This window comes from Salvelinus alpinus, chromosome 20 (assembly GCF_045679555.1).
Source record: "Salvelinus alpinus chromosome 20, SLU_Salpinus.1, whole genome shotgun sequence".
NCBI classification, from domain to species: Eukaryota; Metazoa; Chordata; class Actinopteri; order Salmoniformes; family Salmonidae; genus Salvelinus; species Salvelinus alpinus.
Window position 1 is genome coordinate 23894826 of NC_092105.1, and position 25957 is coordinate 23920782.

Below are 25957 nucleotides of genomic sequence, written 5' to 3' on the forward strand. Positions count from 1 at the left end.
TAATGAAACTAATAAAAATGGTAAAATGGTAAAAAAACAACAATAGAAATAGAAATAGCACTATATACAGTACCGGTCAAAAGTTTTAGAACACCTACTCATTCAAGGGTTTCTCTTCATTTTTACAATTTTCTACATTGTAGAATAATAGTGAAGACATCAAAACTATGAAATAACACATATGGAATCATGTAGTAACCAAAAAAGTGTTAAACAAATCAATATATATTTTATATTTGAGATTCTTCAACTAGCCACTCTTTTGCCTTCATGACAGCTGTGCACACTCTTGGCATTCTCTCAACCAGCTTCACCTGGAATGCTTTTCCAACCGTCTTGAAGGAGTTCCCACATATGCTGAGCATTTGTTGACTGCTTTTCCTTCACTCTGCGGTCCGACTCATCTCAAACCATCTCAATTTGGTTGGGGTCAGGGGATTGTGGAGGCCAGGTCATCTGATGCAGCACTCCATCACTCTCCTTCTTGGTAAAATAGCCCTTACACAGCCTGGAGGTGTGTTTGGTCATTGTCCTGTTGAAAAACAAATGATAGTCCCACTAAGCCAAATCAGATGGGAAGGCATATCGTTGCAGAATGCTGTGGTAGCCATGCTGGTTAAGTGTGCCTTGAATTCTAAATTAATCACAGACAGTGTCACCAGCAAAGCACCCCCACACCATAACATCTCCTCCATGCTTTACAGTGAGAACTACACATGCAGAGATCATCTGTTCACCCACACCGCATCTCAAAAAGACACGGCGATTGGAACCAAAAATCTCCAATTTGGACTCCAGACCAAAGGACAAATTTCCACCGGTCTAATATCCATTGCTCGTGTTTCTTGGCCCAAGCAAGTCTCTCTTCTTCTTATTGGTGTCCTTTAGTAGTGGTTTCTTTGCAGAAATTAGACCATGAAGGCCTGATTCACAGTCTTCTCTGAACAGTTGATGTTGAGATGTGTCTGTTACTTGAACTCTGTGAAGCATTTATTTGGGCTGCAATTTCTGAGGCTGGTAACTCTAATGAACTTATTTATTTATTTATTTAACCTGTATTTAACCAGGTAGGCTAGTTGAGTACAAGTTCTCATTTGCAACTGCGACCTGGCCAAGATAAAACAAAGCAGTTCGACACATACAACAACACGGAGTTACACATGGAATAAACAAACATACAATCAATAATACAGTAGATAAATCTATATACAGCATGTGCAAATGAGGTAGGATAAGAAAGGTAAGGCAATAAATTGGCCATGGTGGCGAAGTAATTACAATATAGCAATTAAACACTGAAATGGTAGGGTGTGCAGAAGATGAATGTGCAAGTAGAGATGCTGGGGTGCAAAGGAGCAAGATAAATAAATAAATACAGTATGGGGATGAGGTTGATTGGATGGGCTATTTACAGATGAGCTATGTACAGGTGCAGTGATCTGTGAGCCTCTCTGACAGCTGGTGCTTAAAGCTAGTGAGGGAGGTAAGAGTCTTCAGCTTCAGAGATTTTTGCAGTTCGTTCCAGTCATTGGCAGCAGAGAACTGGAAGGAGAGGTGACCAAAGGAAGAATTGGCTTTGGGGGTGACCAGTGAGATATACCTGCTGGAGCGCGTGCTACGGGTGGGTGCTGCTATGGTGACCAGTGAGCTGAGATAAGGAGGGGCTTTACCTAGCAGAGACTTGTAGATGACCTGGAGCCAGTGGGTTTGGCGACGAGTATGAAGTGAGGGCCAGCCAACGAGAGCATACAGGTCGCAGTGGTGGGTAGTATATGGGGCTTTGGTAACATCAGCCTGTCCCCAGGGCCCTCACAGTGTTCTACAGGAGCACCATTGAGAGCATACTTTCAGGCTGCATCACAGCCTGGTATGGCAACTCCACTGCAGCAGAGGTAACTCTGGGCACCCCCAGAGGTGATTCAGGAACGTGTTCAAAGTCACTATCAGTAACATGTCATCTGTGCATTTTTTTATGAGCTGGCATATTCATTGATGTTATCTCCAGAGGAACCCAGAACATATTCCAGTCCACGTGATCAAAACAGCCTTGGAGTGTGAATTCTGATTGGTCAGACCAACGCTGTACAGACCTGACCACCGAAACTTCCCTCTTGAGTTTTTGTTTGTAGAGGGGAGAAGCAAGATGGAGTCATGGTCGCATTCGCATTTGCGTGTAGCGGTGGTCAAGAGTATAATTTCCGTGAGTTAGACAGTCTTTTGTTAAAGTCCCATACAACAGTGAATGCTGCCTCCAGTTTGTTTTGGGTCCAATTAAGATATTTGAAAGCCTTTTTGGTGTCGGCTTGGGGCCGGATGAACACAGACATGGCGATAATCCCTGAAACTGTGTCACGCCCTGACCACAGAGAGCTGTTTATTCTCTATGTTGGTTTGGTCGGGGTGTGATGGGTGGGTTATCTAGTGGAATTGTATGTCTATGTTGGCCTGGTGTGGTTCTCAATCGGAGGCAGCTGTTTATCGTTGTCTCTGATTGGGGATCATATTTAGGCAGCCATTTCCCCATTGTGTTTTGTGGGATCTTGACTATGTATAGTTGCCTGTGTTCACTATTATTAGCTTCACGTTTCGTTTGTTCGCTTTATTGTTTTTGTTATTTGAGTTTTTCTCTTCCTATTAATGGAAACATATCACGCTGCATCTTGGTCCACTCTTTTCGACGAGCGTGACAAACTGACAGAGGTTTATAACTGAAAACTGAAAAGCAATTTTATTGCAAATGTCCTTCGTTAGTGGCAACTCAGTCATGCTATAAGTACTGGATGAGTTTATTTCATTGAATATAGTGGGGGATTTCTGCTTGGAAAATAATTAGAAACCTGGGCACACTGTCCATTTTTGCCTTCCTTTCTGGTAATTTAATGCAAAACACAAAGAAAGACATTCCAAACATTCCATGTGAGAATACGGGAGCAAAAAACAGTTCAATGGGCATGAAACCAAATTCAGAAAGGTCGCTCCGGGAGAAAGGTGCAAGGGTAAAGATTTGTGGATCAATTACTCCATCATAAAGAATGCTGTGTGCCAAAGTGACTGATGATGAGGACGCTTCTGGGTGGAGTGCTGCCTGGCTAGTAAAAAACACTGACACACCATAATAAACAAGGTCAAAATCTGTCAGGAGAGGTTACTTAAAACCACCACTTTAACCAGGTTTCCATCCAAACGTTTTATGCTAGTAAAAAAATTGGCTGATGGAAACAGAAAATGTGTCAGGAAACTTTCCAAATGTCGAGAAAACAAAATAGGCTAGACAATTCAGGATCTTTTTTCTGTCAAATTATTTATGCGAGAAATGTCGGTGAAAACGCTTTTATGTGGCAATATTTATATAATAACGATCATATCGAAGTAAACTTGGAGTCACGCAATGGCGTGTATGCAGTTTATTAGACTACAGATTAAATAAATGATGAACTTCACAGGGTGGGTCTTATTGTGGTGACATGATCATTGATGCTTGGCTGCTGTTTAACATTTTAAAATAATCTCGCTCTTTTGTCCATAATAATTTCCTCATGAAGGCTATACCCTACTCTTTATCTACGAGCTGTTGACTAGGGTTTACGTGCTAATACCAGAGTGGGCACATCAGTAGAGTTGGAAATGTGATGGAAACCCAATGAGTTTGTAATTTTGTATTCAGTACATGGTAATTTAACCGCAAAAGGTATTTTTCTGTGCACTACGTCGTCACGCACAGCCCTTTATCCCCAATAAGTCAATTTGATGGAAACACGTCCCTGGTGGGAAAATGCACATATTGTTTTTATGCAGATTGTTGAATATTCTCATGAAAATCTGTCACCAATTGGATGGAGACCTAGCTAGTAATAGTATTTTATTTTCACTGCTATTTAGGCACGCCAAGGTAGACCAGCGGACAAAGGTCTTAAACCCTTGGAAGTTCTGATGTACCAGAACGCATGAGAAAAAAAAGCCCCTTTATAATAAAGCATTGCGTGCATATGATCGCATTTGCGTAGTGGCATAGAGCACTAGAGTAGAGGCACGTACAGAAGTTACACACATTGGGTACATTTTTAGTAGCCTAGGGTCCGGGGAAATGTGGCTTTTTATAAACGCATTTCATGCAATTCATGCAAGTAATTTTAAATGACTGGAGATATTGGCAAAATATTTTTTTATATTGCCCAAATGATCGAAATGGCAGGCTACTTTGACACTGACAAACTGAGAATCTGAGATCAATAAAAACGACCTTGGCTTGAATCCATCAATAGCCCAGTCCTAGGTGTGTTTCCAGTTTCACTGACTCACCCAATGATGCGCAGCTCTCCGGGCCGAACCAACCCAATCAACTCGTTAAATATTAGGCCCGTGCGGAAAATCTACTTTTTGACATTATGTTTTTTGTGGGGACAGGAGAATTAATGAAGAAGCAACACGAATTAATTTTGATCGCAATTATTTTGTGACTATAATTTTTCATACCACGAGAGATCCGGCCAAATAGGTTCCGAAACAAAACAGTCAAAACGGAGAGGTGCACTGACCAAACCCTATTTAAGGAGTAGGTGTGTGTATGTGTGTGTGTGTGCATATTTATCTATTAGCACATACTAATACATCTCTATACACTAGGGCCATGGTAGTAATAGGCAGTAATGGGTCATGAATATCTGTCTAAACGTCTATGCTGCTCACAGTCTCTGACTGCTCTGAGGTGGCTCAGCTCACACAGGTGAGGAGGACAGGGAGGCCACACTCATTACACATTCTGGCACTGCCCGTCCCCCTTCCCTCCCTCCCTCGCTCGCTCCTATCATTTATTTATTTGCGCCAGCCCTCAATTACACTCAGTGGTGCGGAGAGCGGGCCGGGGCGACCCCGGGTTCGACTGGCTAATGAACGAGGGAGACAGACCCCCTCATGTTTATTTCCCAGCTTCGTCGAGAGCAGGAGTCCCGGGAGAGACGGAAACAAGGCTGCAGAATAATAATCAGTGCTTTGTGTTTTAATATGACTGGTCTACTCCACAGGCATATGGGTGGAGAGATGGAGGGATAAGGGGAGAAGCGTGCCACTTTTAGGGAGGGATGATGGCGAGGTCTAAGGAGGGAACTCAGGCTCTCATCCCCTGAAGGGGAATGGTCGTAGATGGATGGGCCATGAATCAAGCTCTCTGTCGCTCCTCTGAAAGCAGGCGGCCATTTGTGTTCTACACTAATAGCACCTCATTCTCCAATACAGACTAATCCATTTTCAGTAGCCAGCGGTTAACTGGGGCAAAAATTCATGAAAGGGTTGGCATATGTTAAATATGAAACATTCTATTTTGCACTGAATAGATTCTTATTGCAAACTATCATCCCTTTTCTAGATCACGGGGCCCTAATGTGCTTGAATACATTTATTTAATAATTTGGTCACCAGCCTTAGATAATACGTTTGTAGTTGGACCATGGCGCTATTCTTTATTTTTTAAATGGATTTAAGATCGAGATCATTTGAGATCAAATGTTTCATATGAAGTGATCTTTTTTCACCTTTTATTTCAGGGTATTTTCATACATATCTGATTTACTGTTTAGAAATGAAAACACTTTATATACTGTATCTAGTCCCCCCATTTGAAGGTGTCAAGTACTACATTATTCAACAGTTTAGTATTTGGTCCCATATTCCCAGCACGCAATGACTACATCAAAACTGTCACTCTACAAACTGGTTGGATGCATTTGCAGTATGTTTTGGTTGTGTTGTCCAATAGGAACTGAATGGTAAATGATGACTATAGTAATGTACTTCCTAAGTGAGTAGTTAAGATGTTTCTGAAACGAAATCAATCAGGATATTGCCGTGATTGAGAAAAATCATGAATGAACCATGACTAATGATGAGTGAGAAAGTTAGAGGGTACAACCAATAATGGGGAAGATTAGCATGATCTTCGTCCCTTCTCACTCATCATCATTCCAATTCATTCATGATCATCAATAATATTGGTAGCATCCACATTCATGTAGCAGTGTTCACAAACATCAGCGTCATACATCCATTATTTTAGAGGGGCATGAAGTACATGAGGATTAATCATTAGGATTAATCATTATCATTATGCCTAATCCTATGTATTTTTTTTCTGCATAGGTTATCTAAGCATACCTCTTTACCCGTTCAATTGTCATTTTTATAATGGGTGTCATGACATTATCATAAGGTGCCAGATTACATTTGGAGAGCATTCGGAAAGTATTCAGACCACATTACTTTTTCTATATTTTGGTACTTTACAGCCTTATTCTAAAATTGATTAAATAAAATATTTTCCTAGTTAAATAAAAAAATTAAAAAAATACATCTGTACACAATACCCATTATAACAAAGCAAAAACAGGTTTTTAGATTTTTTTAGCAAATGTATAAAAAAACAAACAGAAATACCTTATTTACATAAGTATTCAAACCTTTTGCTATGAGACTCGAAATTGAGTTCCATTCCATTGATCATCCTTGAGATGTTTCTGAAACTATTTACAAAGGCACACACCTGTCTATATAAGGTCCCACAGTTGACAGTGCATGTCAGAGCAAAAACCAAGCCATGAGGTCGAAGGAATTGTTCATAGAGCTCCGAGACAGGATTGTGTCAAAGCACAGATCTGGGGAAGGGTACTAACAAATTTCTGCAGCGTTGCTGAGCAATCAGGAGAAAAGGGCCTTGGTCAGGGAGGTGACCAAGAACCCGATGGTCACTCCGAGTTCGTCTGTGGAGATGGGAGAACCTTCCAGAAGGACAACCATCTCTGCAGCACTCCAGAAATCAGGCCTTTATGGTAGAGTGGCCAGACGGAAGCCACACCTCAGTAAAAAGCACATGACAGCCCGCTTGGAGTTTGCCAAGAGGCCCCTAAAGGACTCTCAGACCATTAGAAACAAGATTCTCTGGTCTGATGAAAATCAAGATGGAACTCTTTGGCCTGAATGCCAAGCGTCACGTCTGGAGGAATCGTGGCACCATCCCTACGGTGAAGCATGGTGGTAGTAGCATCATGCTGTGGGGATGTTATTCAGCAGCAGGGATTGGGAGACTAGTCAGGATCGAGGGAAAGATTAACAGAACAATGTACAGAGAGATCCTTGATGAAAACTTGCTCCAGAGTGCTCAGACTGGGGCGAAGATTCACATTCCAACAGGACAACGACCCTAAGCACTCAGCCAAACAACGCAGGAGTGGCTTCGGGACAAGTCTCAATGTCCGGAAGTGGCCCAGGCAGAGATACAAAGATACCTCATGCAAGTCCTGCCCATCACCGGCATTTAAAATCCAATCAAATGTTGTGTGTGTCACTTTACACTCTCTCTTTGCTCTGTCATATCTTTGCTTCATGGTGCACCTGGGAAGGAACCACTTACTAGGTTGAAGAGAGCTGGACCAGACTCTTTGTCTGGTCCAGGCAGTGTGCCCCCTCCACAAAATACTGCTGACAGATATTTGTATGAATAATTATTAAGTTTAAAAATGAAGTTTAGTCATTAATTTAACAGAAATAAAAAAAATCAAACTGGACAAATTTGAGGGGACACATGCCCTACGAGCAAGAAGCCTTCTATTCTTACAATAAAAGTGACTCCAAAATGACAGAATGCATTATTCACTTCCTTTTGGACAAAACATAATATGAAACACAACCAAAACAAACTGTAAATGCATCCAACAAGCTTGATGTGGTCATTGTGTGCATGTAATATGAGACCAAATACTACACTTTTGAAATGTGTTCAAATACTTACAGATGTAGGATCTTAATTTGAGCCAGTTTGCTACAGCAGCAAAGAAATCCTGGAGCAACAGAAAATGTGAAATTATGAGGATTATAATTAATGGACATTTTTTGCCGGGGTTGATACATCTTCCCTTAGAGAAAATCAAGTCTGAATTTTTAAAGTGGACATTACAAACTTTAGAAGCCTCTACAAGTTTGCATTCACTGCTGTGCAGGAAAATTCTCGGCAACAAAAAAATGATCAAATTTAGATCCTACATGCATACAGTATGCTATATTCAAATGGAGGGACTAGATATATAAAGTGCTTTAAATTCTAAACGGTAAATCACTCATGTATGAAAATTCCCTGAAATAAAAGGTGAGATTTTGTACTGTTATCTCATATGAAACATTTGATCTCAAATCCAAAATGCTGGAGTAAAAAGCCAAATAAAAAAATGATAGAAGCACTGTTCAACTACAAACGTAAGGGAGTGTATTATCTAATGCTGGTGACCAAATGATTAAATACATGTATTCAAGCACATTAGGGTCCCGTGATCTAGAAAAGGGATGATAGTTTGCAATAAGAATCTATTCAGTGCAAAATAAAATGTTTCATATTTAACATATGCCAACCCTTTCATGAATTTTTGCCCCAGTTAACCGCTGGCTACTGAAAATGGATTAGTCTGTATTGGAGAATGAGGTGCTATTAGTGTAGAACACAAATGGCCGCCTGCTTTCAGAGGAGCGACAGAGAGCTTGATTCATAGCCCATCCATCTACGACCATTCCCCTTCAGGGGATGAGAGCCTGAGTTCCCTCCTTAGACCTCGCCATCATCCCTCCCTGAAAGTGGCACGCTTCTCCCCTCATCCTTCCATCTCTCCATCCATATGCCTGTGGAATAGACCAGTCGTATTAAAACACAAAACGTTGATTATCAATACCCTCAAATAAAAGGTGAAATTCTGTACTGTCATGACATGAAATGTTTGATATCAAAAACAAAATGCTTTTGTATAGAGCCAAATTAAAATGTTTGGCATCACTGTCCAACTACATATGTAGGGGAGTGTCTCCACACTCACAAGTTATTTTTGTTCCCCCAGCTTCACTCATTCTAATGTAACATGACTGACCGGCTGTGTCATGTGGAAGTGTTGACCCCAATACTGTGTGTCAGTCAGGAGGTGCTTGTCCTTCAGACTGACTTTTGACCGTGCTGGCCTAAGCAGAATTGTGTGTGTGTGTGTGTGTGTGTGTGTGTGTGTGTGTGTGTGTGTGTGTGTGTGTGTGTGTGTGTGTGTGTGTGTGTGTGTGTGTGTGTGTGTGTGTGTGTGTGTGTGTGTGTGTGTGTGTGTGTGTGTGTGTGTGTGTGTGTGTGTGTGTGTGTGTGTGTGTGTGTGTGTGTGTGCATGCGCGCGCATGCGTGAGAGTGAGTGAGTGGGTGGAGGAGTGGGATCAAGAGGCCAAGGTTGATGTCACAGAGCATTTCACAACGTTTATACAAACTGAATCTGACTCATATTGTCAGATTCTTCACTGTTTTATTTCAAACTGATTAAACTGGTTGTTTATAAAGTGTAATTTAGAAAATACCATGTATTCTGTATAAACCTTCCTCCGGGGTACATTATTACAGGTAGGCCTCATTGTCTCACATCAGTGCGAAGGCCGTCTGCACTCATCTCTCTGATAACTCGCAAACACTCATGGGAAAGCTAAAAAGAAGTTTGACTACAATATGCTGTCCTAATATTTGAAAATGTTACCAAGGTGACATCGTCCACTGAACCCCCTTGAATCCTCATAAGAGTCAGAGTTAATCTTAAAACTATAAACCTGTAGCTAATATTGACATTTATTTAATCACAAATTCTTCAATACCCTAATTCTACATTTAGCTAAGGTGTTTTGTGGGTGTAGAATAAGAATTCATGAAAATCTAAATGTGCACGAAAATTAGCTAGCTAGCTAGTGTCTGCTTGCTGGCTGAACCAGTCTCAAAGCAAGGGATGCTAACAACGACAGTTCACACACTCAATGCTGAATACTCCCCCTAGCTAGCTAGTGTAGTGATATTCTAGCTAATAGCACATGAGTTTTCATGATAAGGCAGTTTCTGTTTTGCTGTGATTAGTGAGTTTTGCAGCACAGCTTGACTGCTTTAGGCTAGCTGCGATGTTATTGCGTTGGCCAAATGTTACAAAGTAGCGAGGGACAGTGCCAGGTGTCAGAGTCAGATACATGCTGATTTCTTAGAACAGTCCCATAACTTTGGTTATTCATCAACAAGATTGGCAAAATAGCTACAGTAATGGTCATTCAAACAAGTTATCACTAGGCTCCTAGCTTGGGCAAGTTTGCTCAGCTGATCAAGCATGGTAGTAGTCAGTGCGTCATAGATACGTCATAGAGTTAGGAACTAGTGTTCGGCAGATGAGCAAAATCTAGATTTTTAGAGATGAGTTCCACGTCCTACAAGACAGATGGTTTGAGGGACGAGCATCGCGTAGGAGTGACACCATCTGACGTGAGACAGGCCTAAGTTAGCTACACGTTAGGTAAATGCCAAGTTTATATCAACAATGACTTATTAATGTTGTTTAAAAAAGATAAGATACAGTAGATGTAACAAGTCACAGTAACATTAATTACCATCTGTAACATGTTAATGTATGTGTGGACATACTTTAGTGTGTGTGTGTGTGTGTGTGTGGTGTGTGTGTGTGTGTGTGTGTGTGTGTGTGTGTGTGTCTCTCTCTTGCTGTGCACCTCTCCTACTCTGGATCCAGGACACATTCACACACACTGCACCCCAGCGTCCTCGTTGTGTTGACAGTTGCTGATGCCCATGCCGTTGTGGGGGCAGTCAAACACACTGGCCTCTCTGCCTGTGCATCGCAGGTCATCCAACCAGATCCTACCGATTCCTAAACGGATGACAACACAATCCAGAAGCCAAGTCCATGAGATTCAACAATAAACAATGAGATATGTATTAATTTGTGTGAAAGAAAAGAAAACTCAAACCTGACAGGCTCTCTACACATCCTCACTGGGAACAAAAAGAGAAAACAAAAAAAATGGATTTATCTGATAGTGATAAGGTAGAGGATGGACTCACCATGGCTGGCTGTGAAGACTGTGGAGGCTCGTTGGTACCCCAGCATCTTGCAGATCACGGTCCCGTCCAGAATGTCGAAGCCGTCGTCACACACCGTACCCCACTGCCCCGACCACATCACCTCCACTCTCCCACGAGTCCCCCCGCCAGCGATACGCACATTTGCTGTCACTGGAGAGAGAGACATTTTAAAATAACTTATGCATGCACATGATTAAACATGAATTGTACCGTATTCCAGGCCCATAGACCAATGAATATTCACTTAAATATGCAGGTAAATTAATACATATCATATTTACGTATACAGTATGTCTTAGAGACGAGAGAGTCTATGTCAGATATTGTGGGTAACCTGGCATTAGGGTGAGGTGTAGTGCTGAGTGTGTGTGTGTCTGTGTGTGTCTGTGTGACTTCACACATTCACCTGATCCAGCTGCTCTTTCACCCTTCTCTCCACGTGGACCTAGTGGTCCGGGACTTCCCGGCAACCCTGGAAATCCTAGGACATGAAGAGGTTGAAATTAAACATACACATTTGTTTTACTATCCTTGTGGGGCCCAAACAATTGATTCCCAATCAAAATCTTATTTTCCCTAACCCTAACCCTAACCCCTAACTCCTAATCCTAACCCTTATTCTATCCCTAACCCTAATTGTAATCTTAAACCTAACCCCTAAACCTAAAATAGCATTTTTCCTTGTGGGGACCGGCAAAATGTCCCCACTTGTCTAAATTTTCCTTGTTTTACTATCCTTGTGAGGGCTCCTGAGTGGTGCAGCGGTCTACGGCACTGCATCTCAGTGCTAGAAGCATCACTACATACACCCTGGTTCGAATCCAGGCTGTATCACAACCGGCCGTGATTGGGAGTCCCATAGGGCGGCGCACAATTGGCCCAGCATCATCCGGTTTGGCCGGTATAGGCCGTCATTGTAAATAAGAATTTGTTCTTAACTGACTTGCCTAGTTAAATAAAGGTAAAATAAAAAAATGAAAAATAATAATAATAATAATTCTGGTCCACACAAGGATAGTAAAACCACACACACACACACCCACAAGTCCTCTTGTTCCACTAACACCAGCAGGTCCTCTTGGTCCTACGGAGGAAGAACAATAACCACAGATTTATCCCCAAAATCATAAAGGACACTTCATATGATTAAAATAACACTTTACAGTAGGAGAATATATAAAATTGTCATTCCTGTAATCAACAGTTTGAAGGACATGACGATGAGGGTCCCATAGCTCAGAGACAGGGTGAAATTCACCTTCAGGTCCTATGGGTCCAGGTAGTCCTGTCGGCCCTGTGTCACCCTTCAAATCAGGGGCCCCCTGTACTCCATCACGCCCCTGGGCTCCTGACAGATTCACAGCACACTGTCACACTCACTCTACAATGTGGAGGCAATACAGTACAGCACTATGTCACACTCACTCTACAATGTGGAGGCAATACAGTACAGCACTATGTCACACTCACTCTACAATGTGGAGGCAATACAGTACAGCACTATGTCACACTCACTCTACAATGTGGAGGCAATACAGTACAGCACTATGTCACACTCACTCTACAATGTGGAAGCAATACAGTACAGCACTATGTCACACTCACTCTACAATGTGGAGGCAATACAGTACAGCACTATGTCACACTCACTCTACAATGTGGAGGCAATACAGTACAGCACTATGTCACACTCACTCTACAATGTGGAGGCAATACAGTACAGCACTATGTCACACTCACTCTACAATGTGGAGGCAATACAGTACAGCACTATGTCACACTCACTCTACAATGTGGAGGCAATACAGTACAGCACTATGTCACACTCACTCTACAATGTGGAGGCAATACAGTACAGCACTATGTCACACTATGTCAAACCCTGTGCTACCCAGGAGCACGAGTACAGGACATAATAAGGCTGCTTCCGACTGTTCTACCACAGATGCCGGGAGCTGACACTGTCGTAGTCCATGTGGGGTCAAACAACATCAGGAGGGCTAGCTTGGAACATTTGAAAATGGATTTTAAAGAACTGATTTTAGTATTAAAAGACTCCAAAATACAGCCAATAATTTCAGGTCCAGTACCATCGTTGAGCCGCGGGTATGAAAGATTCAGAAGACTGCTGGCATTACTCATCTGGCTAAAAGACTACTGTAGCTCTGCTGGAGTCACTTTTATTGATAACTTTGACACCTTCTGGAAACAGAAGATACTCTACAGGAATGACGGAGTCCATCCAAATCATCTTGGCTCCTGGACCCTGTCCACGCATTTCAAGGCTGCATTGAAACAATGCTCAGTTAATCCCTACCATTGTGACAAAGCGTTGTCGTAATGCTGCATCAAATGTACATGATCTTAGGGGCATTGACAAACAAAATGCAAGTAATTTCATTTATGTACCCCTAATTGCACCAAATACATCTGTTTAGCCTACAGCTATTGTAAGCAGTAATCATGAGCCTATAAACCAGAGTTACACAGTTAACACTGAGGCGGTGTGCAATAGTAGGAAGACCACTTTATACAGCTCACCCTGCACTATCAACTCCAATGTAAATAACATGAGTAAGTCTACCTCTGAAAAGCTTCCCAGTAAAGCATTAAAAACAATCAAGCAACCCAGAAAAGTGGTAAAAATAGCCATATTAACATGCAGCCTGAGAAACAAGGTCCATGAAGTCAATAACTTGCTTGTAACAGATGACATTCATATTCTGACTATCTCTGAAACTCACTTAGATAATTCCTTTGATGATACAGTGGTAGCAATACATGGTTATAACATCTACTGAAAAGACAGAAATGCCAACGGAGGCGGTGTTGCGGTCTATATTCAGAACCAGATTCCTGTGAAGCTTAGATATGATCTAATGTTAAATACTGTTGAAGTAATATGGCTACAGGTTCATCTGCCTCACCTAAAGCCCATTCTGGTGGGAAGCTGCTATAGACCACCAAGTGCTAACAGTCAGTATCTGGATAATATGTGTGAAATGCTTGATAATGTATGTGATATCAACAGAGAAGTATATTTTCTGGGTGATTGAAATATTGACTTGCTATCATCAAGCTGCCCACTCAAGAAAAAACTTCAAACTGTAACCAGTGCCTGCAACCTGGATCAGGTTGTCAGTCAACCTACCAGGGTAGTTACAAACAGCACAGGAATTAAATCATCAACATGTATTGATCACATCTTTACTAATTCTGCAGATATTTGCTTTATGTCACGTTCCTGACCTGTTTTCCTTTTTCTTGTATTTATTTAGTTGGTCAGGGCGTGAGTTGGGTGGGTTTGTCTATGTGATTTTCTATGTTGGGATGTTTGTGTTCGCCGGGTATGATTCTCAATCAGAGGCAGCTGTCAATCGTTGTCCCTGATTGAGAATCATACTTAGGCAGCCTGGGTTTCACGTGTGTTTTTTGGGTGTTTGTTCCTGTGTCAGTGTTTGTGCCACACAGGACTGTTTCGGTTTTGTCACGTTGGTTGTTTTGTATTTTGAAGTGTTTTGTTGACTTTCATTAAATAATGAACACTAACCACTCTGCGTTTTGGTGCTCTCCTTCTGTCAGCGAGGACAGCCGTTACACTTTAAAGCAGTATCCAAATCCATAGGATGTAGTGATCAGAATATAATAGCCATATCTCGGAAAACCAAAGTTTCAATGGCTGGGCCTAATATAGTGTATAAGAGGTTATACAAGAAGTTTTGTAGTGATTCAAATGTTGATGATGTAAAGAATATTTGCTGGTCTGTGGTGTGTAATGAGGAGCAACCAGACGCTGCACTTGATGCATTTATGAAACTACTAATTCCAGTTACTAATAAGCACACACCCATTAAGAAAATGACTGTAAAAACTGTTAAATCCCCTTGGATTGATGAGGAATTGAAAAATTGTATGGTTGAGAGGGATGAGGCAAAAGGTATGGCAATTAAGTCTGGCAGCCCAACTGATTGGCAAACATACTGCAAATTAAGAAATCATGTGACTAAACTCAATTAAAAGAAAAATAAACTTCACTATGAAACAAAGATACATTATATAAAGAATGACAGTAAAAAGCTTTGGGGAACCTTAAATGACATTTTGGGGAAAAAAGCAAACTCGGCTCCTTCATTCATTGAATCAGAAGCTCATTCATCACAAAGCCCACTGATATTGCAAACTACTTTAATTACTTTTCATTGGCAAGATAAGCAAACTTAGGGATGACATGCCAGCAGCAAACGCTGACACTACACATCCAAGTATATCGGACCAAATTATGAAAGACAAGAATTGTACTTCCGAATTCCGTAAAGTCAGTGTGGAAGAGGTGAAAAAAGTGTTGTTGTCTATCAACAATGACAAGCCACCGGGGTCTGACAATCTGGATGGAAAATTACTGAGGATAATAGCAGATGATATTGCCACTCCTATTTGCCACATCTTCAATTTAAGCCTGCTAGAGAGTGTGTGCTCTCAGGCCTGGAGGGAAGCTAAAGTCATTCCGCTACCCAAGAATAGTAATGCCCCCTTTACTGGCTCAAATAGCTAACCAATCAGCCTGTTACCAACCCTTAGTAAACTTCTGGAAAAAATTGCGTTTGACCAGATACAATGCTATTTCACATTAAACAAATTGACAACAGAATTTCAGCATGGTTATAGGGAAGGACACAGCACTTACACAAATGGCTGATGATTGGCTGAGAGAAATTGATGATAAAATGATTGTGGGGGCTGTCTTGTTAGACTTCAGTGCAGCTTTTGACATTATTGATCATAGTCTGCTGCTGGACAAATGTATGTGTTATGCTTTACACCCACTGCTATAATGTGGATAAAGAGTTACTTGTCTAACAGAATACAGAGGGTGTTCTTTAATGGAAGCCTCTAAAATATTATCCAGTTAGAATCAGGAATTCCCCAGGGTAGCTGTTTAGGCCCCTTGCTTTTTTCAATTTTTACTAACGACATGCCACTGACTTTGAGTAAAGCCAGAGGGTCTATGTATGAGGATGACTCAACACTACTGTATACACGTCAGCTGCTACAGCGACTGAAATGACTGCAACACTCAACAAAGAGCTGCAGTTAGTTTCAGAGTGGGTGGCAAGGAATAAGTTAGCCCTAAATATTTCTAAAACTAAAAGCATTGTATTTGGAACAAAACACTCACTAAACCCTAAACCTCAACTAGATCTTGTAATAAATAATGTGGAAATTGAGAAAGTTGAGATGACTAAACTGCTTGGAGTAACCCTATATTGTAGACTGTCATGGTCAAAACATATTGATGCAGTAGTAGCTAAGATGGGGAGAAGTCTGTCTATAATAAAGCGATGCTCTGCCTTCTTAATACTATCAACAAGGCAGGTCCTACAGGCCCTAGTTTTGTCACACCTTGACTACTGTTCAGTCGTGTGGTCAGGTGCCGCAAAAAAAGACTTAGGAAAATTGCAATTGGCTCAGAACAGGGCAGCAAGGCTGGTCCTTGGATGTACACAGAGAGCTAATATTAATAATATGCATGTCAATCTCTCCTGGCTGAAAGTGGATGAGAGATTGACTTCATCACTACTTTTATTTATGAGAGGTATTGACATGAATGCACTGAGCTGTCTGTTTTAAACTACTGGCACACAGCTCGGATACCCATGCATACCCCACAAGAGGTCTTGTCCCAGTCCCCAAGTCCAGAACAGACTATAAGAGGCACACAGTACTACATAGAGCCATGACTACATGGAACTCTATTCCACATCAAGTAACTGACACAAGCAGTAAAATTTGATTTAAAAAACAGATAAAAAACACCTTATGGAACAGCGGGGACTGTGAATCAACACAAACATTGGCACAGACACATGTATACACACACACAATAACATATGCACTATCCTTACACATGGATTTAGTACTGTAGAGATGTGGTAGTGGTGGAGTAGGGGCGTGAGGGCACACAGTGTGTTGTGAAATCTGTGAACGTATTGTAATGTTTTAAAATGGTATAACTTGCCTTAATTTTGCTGGACCCCAGGAAGAGTAGCTGCTGCTTTGGCAGCAGCTAATGGGGATCCATAATAAATACAAATACAAATACACTCACTCTACAATGTGGAGGCTATAGTGTACAGTACAGACGCAAATGCAAAAATCTGCACAAACTCCCACACAGTCACACAATTAACACTGGGCTCTCCAACCCTGTTCCTGGAGAGCTATACTCCTGTAGGTTTTCCCTCTAACCCATGTTGTAACTAACCCGATTAATCTTATAAACCAGCTAATTATTAGAATCAGGTATGCTAGATTAGGGTTTGAATGAAAACCTACAGGATGATAGCTCTCCAGGAACAGGGTTCACTAACATGTACAGACACAACCATGCTTGGCCGCGTGAAACAGCCAAACACCAAGTTATTTACCAGTGTGCCCTTTGATCCCATTCTGGCCTGGTATCCCTGGTAAACCTGTGAAGAGGTTGAGAGGTAAATGTTAGAGGTGGCAGCAAGAGAAAATAAAAAAGGCCAGGTTCAGTTAATTGTTGAGTACAAAAAAATAAGTAGTTTGTAGGTGAGCCCTTCAAATACGCAGGTGAAGTATGGAGTATTAGAAAGTAAACGGTCTATAGGTGAGTGTAGTGTTAAGCCCATGCAGACTCACCAATGTGTCCCATATCCCCCTTTGGTCCCTGTGGTCCTGGCAGCCCAGGGGCTCCTGAACAGTTAGTAGCTGCACCGCCTGTACGTATGACACACACAATCAGAGATACTGTATACACACGCACACACAGTGCACACAATATCCACTGAAGAGATACAGTTGAAGTCGGAACCCATGACATAATTTTCTGGAATTTTCCAAGCTGTTTAAAAGGCACAGTCAACTTAGTGTATGTAAACTTCTGACCCACTGGAATTGTGATACAGTGAATTATAAGTGAAATAATCTGTCTGTAAACAATTGTTGGAAAAATTAACGGTGTCATGCACAAAGTAGATGCCCTAACCGACTTGCCAAAACTATAGTTTGTTAACAAGATAAAAATGAGTTTTAATGACTCCAACCTAAGTGTATGTAAACTTCCGACTTCAACTGTACATACATACACATTACACAATATTACACCTAACATTTAACATAACTACAGTATTACAGATGTAGGATCTTAATTAGAATTGTCCGGCACAGCAGGAAATGCAAACTTGTAGCGTATTTGAGTTTTACAAAAGGCTTCTACATTTTGAATTTTCCACCTTGAAGTTTCAGACTTGATTTGCCGTAACAAATAACAAATAACCCCTACAAAAATGTCCATTAAATAAAATTAACATAATAATTCACATTTCCTGTTGCTGCAGGATTATTTTCCTGCTGTAGCCAACTGGCTCAAATTAAGATCCAACAGCTGTACTGTATGTGTGATAAGAAAAAAATAAACTGTATATGGGTGAAGCAAGTAAACTAAAATAGCTTTATATCCAGTTCTGAATGCATTCACTCAGCACTTTTAACAAAAATGGACAAATTTCACAATGATGATCTGGTGTAATATCGATGTAGGATCTTAATTTGATCACTCTTTTGTTACTGAGAATTTTCCTGCATAGCGCGAAATGCGAACTTGTGGTGTATTCAAGGTTTAAAAAGGCTTCTAACGTTAGTAATTTACACTTTAAATTGTGAGACTTGATTTTCCCTCAAGAAAAATGTATCAACCCCTACAAATAATGTCCATTAATTATAATCCACATAATAATTTACATTTCCTGTTGCTGCAGGATTATTTTCCTGCTGTTGTAAACTGGCTCAAATTAAGATCGTACATATGTCGTTTCTCTATATTACTGTGACAACCGGAACAGAAACTGAGAAGGCTGAAATGTGGAACTATGCCTGCAAATGTTACAACATTTGAGCCAGTCATGATGAGGGAATTTTTTTATTTATTTGAATGTATTTTTTAAAGATTTAACCTTTATTTAACTAGGCAAGTCAGATAAGAATAAATTCTTATTTACAATGATCGCCTACCAAAAGGCAAAAGGCCTCCTGCGGGGACGGGGGTTGGGATTAAAAAAATAAAATAAAGGACAAAACACACATCACGACAAGAGAAATAACACGACACTACATAAAGAGAAACCTAAGACATTAACATAGCATGCAGCAACACATGACAACACAGCATGATAGTAACACAACATGACAACAACATGGTAGCAACACAACATGGCAGCAGCACGACATGGTAGCAGCACAAAACAGGGTACAAACATTATTGGGCATTATTTATGACTCTGTTAACCAAAAAGGGGAGTTTGAGTCCATCTCCTACCTATTCCAGGGCGTAAGAGAATAGGGCCTTGTGATCATCAGCCTACTGACAGTGAGGACGATGAAGTAAAAATATCAACTTCCTTTCATGGAGAGAAAGAATAGTATCTGCCTGGGCAGCAGCAGCAGCCGTTTTAACCATCCATCCTACACTATTTTTATAATTAATTAACACCCCCCCCACCCCCCCTAAAACTTTTCAAGAGTCAGGGCTAGTTTTTTAAGCAATTTAAAAAATGCAAAGTCCCGGAGCAAGTTCAGCTAATCAAATATGTATCAAGGCATAGTTTATTTGGACTGGCTTTGGGACATCAAGTACACGACGCACGTTTCCTCTGTGACGGATGGGGTGAGAGAGGAGGTAATATTCAATGTCCCTAACACTAAATCACCCAGCTCCACCTGTAGAACTGGCCCATGTGACACTGTCAATAATTAATCTAGCCTCTGTCTCTCAGACTAAAAAAACACACTAATACCACGGTCCTACCTGTCGACCAAGGAGCTGATTAAAGTTAGTGTTGATGCATGGGTAACTGCCATGGTAAACAGTCAACTTATCCACCATGTTCTTCACAACTCCACAGCTTGAGTTGTATTCCATGTTAGTACTACTGGACTGGTTCCATGTTAGTACTACTGGGCCTACCTGGTGTTCCAGCTGGTCCTTGTTGTCCAGTGGTACCATCTTCACCTGAAACAGTGACTTATTATTGAGTTGATGTACTGTATGGAGATCATTAGTGGTAGAACTACAAGAGAACTCTGTGTTTGCCAGTGGATATGAGCATTAATAAGAACCACAGACTACTAAATGCATTGTTATGACATGAAAGATCAGTAATTATGTCACATTTCCTATTGGCGTTTAGATTGATCTAAAGGTTTGGAGTCAGTTGGAGTAAGGTGAATCACCTTCGAGTCCTGGTTCCCCTGCTTCTCCCTTGGCTCCAGTCTGGCCATCAACTCCAGGGTCTCCTTTTTGTCCTGTCTGACCTGGAACACAGCAACCCTCTCAATATCTACTGTCTCACCTGGAACACAGTAACCCTCTCACTATCACTATCTACTGTCTCACCTGGAACACAGTAACCTTTTCGCTAAATACTTATATACAAAAACAAACATTAAATGTTACTGCATGAATCACCTTAACTTAACATAGAATGTTCACAGATCACTTAATGTATAATGTATGAAACATTATTTAGTCTGATGGATTTGGAATTTCTCTTTGATTGTTTATGTTATTATGAAAAAGACAATCATTGCCTCAAAAAAAAGCCACTTATCCATCCATGTTAGCTGACTGAAAGTGGCAGCCTGATTACCAAACGGGAGTACTTAGCATCACAGGAGGCTGCGGAGGGGATTACGGCTCATTATAATGTTTGGAATGGAGCAAATGGAATGGCATCAAACACATGAAAACCATTGTTTGATGTATTTGATACCATTCCACTAATTCCACTCCAGCCATTACCATGAGCCCTTCCTCCCCAATTAAGGTGCCACCAACCTCCTGTGGTTAGCATCCGTTCTACACTAAGTGTACAGAACATTAGGAACACTGGCTCTTTCCATGACATAGACTTGATGTCACCTGTTAAATCCACTTCAATCAGTGTAGATGAAGGGGAGGAGACAGGTTAAAGAAGGATTTTCAAGCCTTGAGACAATTGAGACATGGATTGTGTATGTGTACCATTCAGAGGTTGAAAGATCAAGACAAAATATTGAAGTGCCTTTGAACAGGGTATGGTAGTATGTGCCAGATGCACTGGTTTGAGTGTCCAAGAACTGCAACGCTGCTGGGTTTTTGACTCTCAACAGTTTCCTGTGTGTATCAAGAATGGTCCACCACCCAAAGGACATGACACAACTGAGAGAAACATTGGAGTCAACACCTGCCACCATCCCTGTGGAATGCTTTTGACGCCTTGTAGAGTCCATGGCCCGACAAAATGAGGCTGTTAATGAGTGCAAAAGGGGGTGAAACTCAATATTAAGAAGGTGTTCCTAATGTTTTGTACACTCAGTGTATAGTGTGAGGAAGGACGGCATTTTGGTAGGATGACTTATTGAAAAACGCCTGACTCAAACTCGCAGGGTAATCTGTCAGCTTCTGTGAAAGTCCATCCCTGATTGAGACTTCATACAGGGGTAAATGTCAATTCATTGACTAAACAGTGGGTTATTATGAAACAGAGAGGCAGGCCTCCACTTCCTCTGCCCCTGACTAAAGATGACAGGCCATCAGTGCACAGATCATTACTGGACAGATGAGCAGCTGAATGCTAATGCTACAGAGCTACACTGAACAAAAATATAAACTCAACATGCAACAATTTCTAATATTTATAGTTCATTTAAGGAAATCAGTCAACTGAAATAAATAAATTAGGCCTGAATCTATGGATATCACATGACTGGGAATACAGGTATGCATCTGTTGGTCACAGATACCTTAAAAAAAAAGTAGAGGTGTGGATCAGAAAACCAGTCAGTATCTGGTGTGACCACCATTTGCCTCATGCAGCACGACACATCTCCTTCGCATAGAGTTGATCGGGGGCTGTTCATCGTGGACTGTGAAATGTTGTTCCACTCTTCAATGACTGTGCGAAGTTGCTGGATATTGGAACACGCTGTCATACACGTCGATACCGAGCATCCCAAAAATGCTCAATGGATGACATGTCAGTGTGTATGCAGGCCATGGAAGAACTGGGACATTTTCAGCTTCCAAGAATTGTGTTCAGATCCTTGCGACATGGGGCAGTGCATTATCATGCCGAAACAAGAGGTGTGGCGGCATATGAACGGCACGACAATGGGCCTCAGGATCTCATCACGGTATCTACTGTAAGTGCATTCAATTTGCCATCAAGAAAATGCAATTGTGTTCGTTGTCCTTAGCTTATGCCTGCTCATAACATAAACCTACTGCCCCCATGGGGCACTCTGTTCACAACGCAGACATCAGAAAACCATTCGCCAACACGACTCTATCTGCTCGGTACAGCTGAAACCGGGATTCATCAATGAAGAGCACACTTCTCCAGCGTGCCAGTGGCCAGCTAAGGTGAGCATTTGCTTACTGAAGTTGGTTACGACGCTGAACTGCAGTCAGGTCAAGACCCTGGTGAGGATGACGAGCATGCAGAAGAGCTTCCCTGAGGCGGTTTCTGACACTTTGTGCAGAAATAATTTTGTTGCGCAAACCCACAGTTTCATCAGCTATCTGGGTGGCTGGTCTCAGATGATCCTGCAGGTGAAGAGGCCAGATGTGGAGGTCCTGGGCTGGCGTGGTTACACGTAGTCTCCGGTTGTGAGGCTGGTTGAACGTACTGCCAAATTCTCTAAAACGATGTTGTAGGCGGCTTATGGTAGATAAATCAAAATTAAATTATCTGGCAACAGCTCTCACATTCCTGCAGTCATGCCAATTGCACACTCTCTCAAAACTTGAGACATCTGTGGCATTGTGTTGTGTGACAAAACTGCACATTTTATAATGGCCTTTTATTGTCCTCAGCAGAAGGTGCACCTATGTAATTATCATCCTGTTAAATCAGCTTCTTGATATGCCACACCTGTCTTGGCAAAGGAGAAATGCTCACTTATAGGGATGCAAACACTTTTTTCCCCAGAATTTCAGAGAAATACGTTTTTTGTGCATATAGACATTTTCAGTGATCTTTTATTTCAGATTATGATACCAACACTTCACATGTTGCGTTTATATTTTTGTTCAGTATAGTTTGGTGCTGATCTAGCATTGGCTGTTGCAGTGACGCAGTGATGCTAAAACAATGGAGCAATGCAGTGCTTTTGGTTGACTCACCCCTGTCTCCCTTGTCCACCCTCACACCAGGTAACCCCCTCGCACCAGGTGGACCTAGGGAAACCACGAGGTCAAATAACATGTGAATTACAAGCTTGTGGTGTAAGGGGCGTTTAAACCTCTCTTCCTCTCTTCTGTGGTTGTTGATTTGGCACTAAGGACAAGGGAACTTACCAGTAGGTCCCTGTGGGCCTGGTGAAGCTGCAATACAACAAAACCTTATTATTACCACCAATACACTCTTGTGTTGTAATTTATACTTTGCAAAGCATGATGACAAAAACATAATATGCAAATTTCACACAACACAAGGGTTGATTGCTCTGCACCCCAAGATATGTGTATATCTACATTGATGTGTGCACTCATATTTTATATCAAATGTAAGATATATCAACCTGGTAGGTCCTGCCCATGTCTTACAGTAGCTACCTTTGAGTAATCTGAATGCTTTCACTGAGTCCTGAAGGAGAGTGGTGCTGGCGTTGACCGCACCCAGGTTCGTTCTCAGCTGGCCCAGCTGGCCATCCTCCCCACAGAGGCTGGAGACCTGGGTCTGTAACTTCCCCAGGTATCCTCTGAGAGAGATGGTCTCCAAGCTGGTGTTTCTGGCAAGGGTACGGAGGTCCTCCTCCTGGTCCGTCCCCAGGGGGAGGTGATTGTCGGTCAGCTTTGCTGTTCTGGAGCCAGAGGAGGAGAGACTACTAGACTCCATCGAAAACACTGGGGCAGAGGTGCACATAGAGAGACAGAGCGTTACTAATACAGGAAGTCATGTGTTACTGCAGTTCAGGATATCATGGAAAATCCTTTTACAACATTAGATAAATGTGTTTGAACCATTTTGGACATGAAACCAACCAATGGTTTGTTGTACCTTTGTAAAGGAGTAAGGCATTCAGTGCAGTCAGAAGGATGAGGTAAACGACAATAACATTTAGACATTGCTGTGCTCCTCGGGCCTTGGCTGGTTTTAGATCTGAAACATGTTGACATAAACACAAACAGGATTTATGCTACATTCCAAATGGACCTCTACCATCTACCCCCCCCCCCCCATAGATCTGTAGATCTAAAATGATCAGAAGGGTGGAAGCAATAATGCAACCCCCCCCCAGCCTATCAGATGGCAAGCTGAAGCAATTATCATGTTGCTTAAACCTATCCAATCCATGAAGTGTCAAGGGGTAGGGATTAAAATTCAGAAAACAGTATCCCATGGAACATGGAGAAATTATCTCAACAAACCCACAGACATGGCTGCCCTCTTCTGGCTATTTCTCTATTTCTGACTCAATGTAGAAAGTCAGGCTGTTGAGCTCAGTAAATTGCACTCATTTACTGTAGGTTGCCACAGCAGGTGCTTGTAGCCAGCGAATATAAAGTTAGAATTCAGTGCTGTATATAGTCTTCGCACACTGCAATAGCTCTTTGGCTAGACTGGTTATTTTTTACAATGCACAGACAGTTCTTCTACTTCTCTGTTTCAGTCTCCACCACCACTTTCAGATTATGTGTACCATAACAATCTTATCCCTCACAGTTATCTATGATAACTTAAAGGTAGCAGCACCGCAGATTTTGAGATGAGTGAGATGCAAGACTTCGCTCTCAATCAGTCACACACAGTATCTGCACATGTGCACTGGTTCGCTTCACGCTGTTACAGTGTGGTAGCCACGGGACCGAAACAGCAGAAAAGTTGATCCTCACGCTTCAATTGTGGAAATTGACCCACTATGCTGTTTACTTTATGCGTCTATGTCATATCGCTGAGTCTACCTTTAATGGTTCTCACAAGGCTTGTCTCCCTGAATGTTTTGAATGTAGTTACAATAAATTAACCACTTACTGTATTGAAGTCCGTCCAAGCCACATTATAATATAATATATGCCATTTAGCAGATGTGTTTATCCAAGCAACTTACAGTCATGCGCGCATACATTTTTATGCACGGGTGGTCCCAGGAATCAAATCCACTAACCTGGCGTTGCAAGCACCATGCTCTCCCAACTGAGCTACAGTAGACCACACTTTGTACCAATTTATAGTGAATTGTATAAAGAACATACTTTGAAATAAGAAAGGCCCCATAGGCCCCTAGCACCAGGGGTGGAATATAAGAAAAATCACATAAATAGCGCACTACTGTTGGATCACCAGGCCTTCAGCGCAAGAAGAACCTATAAGTCAAAATGTTGGCCCTGTGACCCCCAGTTCCTCCCCTGCTTACCACTGCTCTGGAAGGTGTACAGGTCACTCCTGCTCAGTTTCATGTCCATGTCATAAAGTGGGTTACTCTGGCAGAACGAGCTGATGTGGCCCTCTCCTCTGTCTACTGATGTCTCCATGTTTCTCCAAAGTGACAGACAACAGCCCAGAATTCCCCCTCTTATAACAACTCATCATTACGTAAAACACATGGAATCCTCACTTTCTTATAGAACCCCTCCACCACCCGTTTGACACATAACGGAAGTCATCTGATTTGGAGCTGAGGTAGCAAAAAAATTACAAGACATGATACAGTGGTTACAATAATCTATCTATCTATATCAGTAGTTAAAGCTTAGATAAGTGAGTAGATCTGCAAGGTCAGAACATGGCATAGGTCATCTCTCCATCCTATGGAAAAATGTGTAGAATTGCATGGAATTAGCTTTAAAAAAGAAAAAAGCTAAAAATAGCCTAGCTGTTTGACCTCATCTGGAATTTAAGGCAGTGAAAACAAAAGTCAAGCAACATGTAACCCAGCTAGCAAAAGTGGTTCCTTGGAAGTTGTGGGAAGGTTTGTTTTTGGTTTCACATTGGCTGTGGGAACAAAGAAATTACATTTTTTTAAGTGTTCTGAGAACAGAAGTGAACT

At 41.6% G+C, this 25957-nt stretch overlaps 1 protein-coding gene across 3 annotated transcripts; it reads right to left on the reverse strand.

Annotated features, from left to right (window-relative positions):
• Window positions 1-407: 407 nt before the first annotated feature.
• Window positions 408-25495, reverse strand: marco (macrophage receptor with collagenous structure). Of its 3 annotated transcripts, none has more exons than XM_071355023.1 (15): window positions 25325-25495; window positions 23968-24069; window positions 23523-23813; window positions 23265-23291; window positions 23091-23144; window positions 20159-20239; window positions 19893-19937; window positions 17570-17647; window positions 17332-17376; window positions 12165-12254; window positions 11946-11990; window positions 11313-11387; window positions 10886-11056; window positions 10534-10691; window positions 408-532 (listed from the first exon to the last, which is right to left on the reverse strand). In XM_071355023.1, the coding sequence occupies exons 1-14, from the start codon at window positions 25440-25442 to the stop codon at window positions 10561-10563; spliced, it is 1353 nt and encodes a 450-aa protein (XP_071211124.1). In that variant the 5' UTR covers window positions 25443-25495; the 3' UTR covers window positions 408-532; window positions 10534-10560. The 3 variants fall into 3 exon arrangements, with proteins under 3 accessions (XP_071211124.1, XP_071211123.1, XP_071211121.1); XM_071355022.1 differs by lacking the exon at window positions 408-532 and adding an exon at window positions 8519-8655; XM_071355020.1 differs by lacking the exon at window positions 408-532 and having other exon boundaries at window positions 10438-10691.
• Window positions 25496-25957: the final 462 nt, after the last annotated feature.

Bases quoted from the DNA above. Each gene is read 5' to 3' on its own strand.
- marco (XM_071355023.1), bottom strand. From the start codon at position 25,442: ATGGAGACATCAGTAGACAGAGGAGAGGGCCACATCAGCTCGTTCTGC. The intron at 24,070-25,324 runs GTAAGCAGGGGA...AACATGTTTCAG, and splicing joins GTACACCTTCCAGAGCAGTG to ATCTAAAACCAGCCAAGGCC. The intron at 23,145-23,264 runs GTAAGTTCCCTT...TGGTTTCCCTAG, and splicing joins AGGCCCACAGGGACCTACTG to GTCCACCTGGTGCGAGGGGG.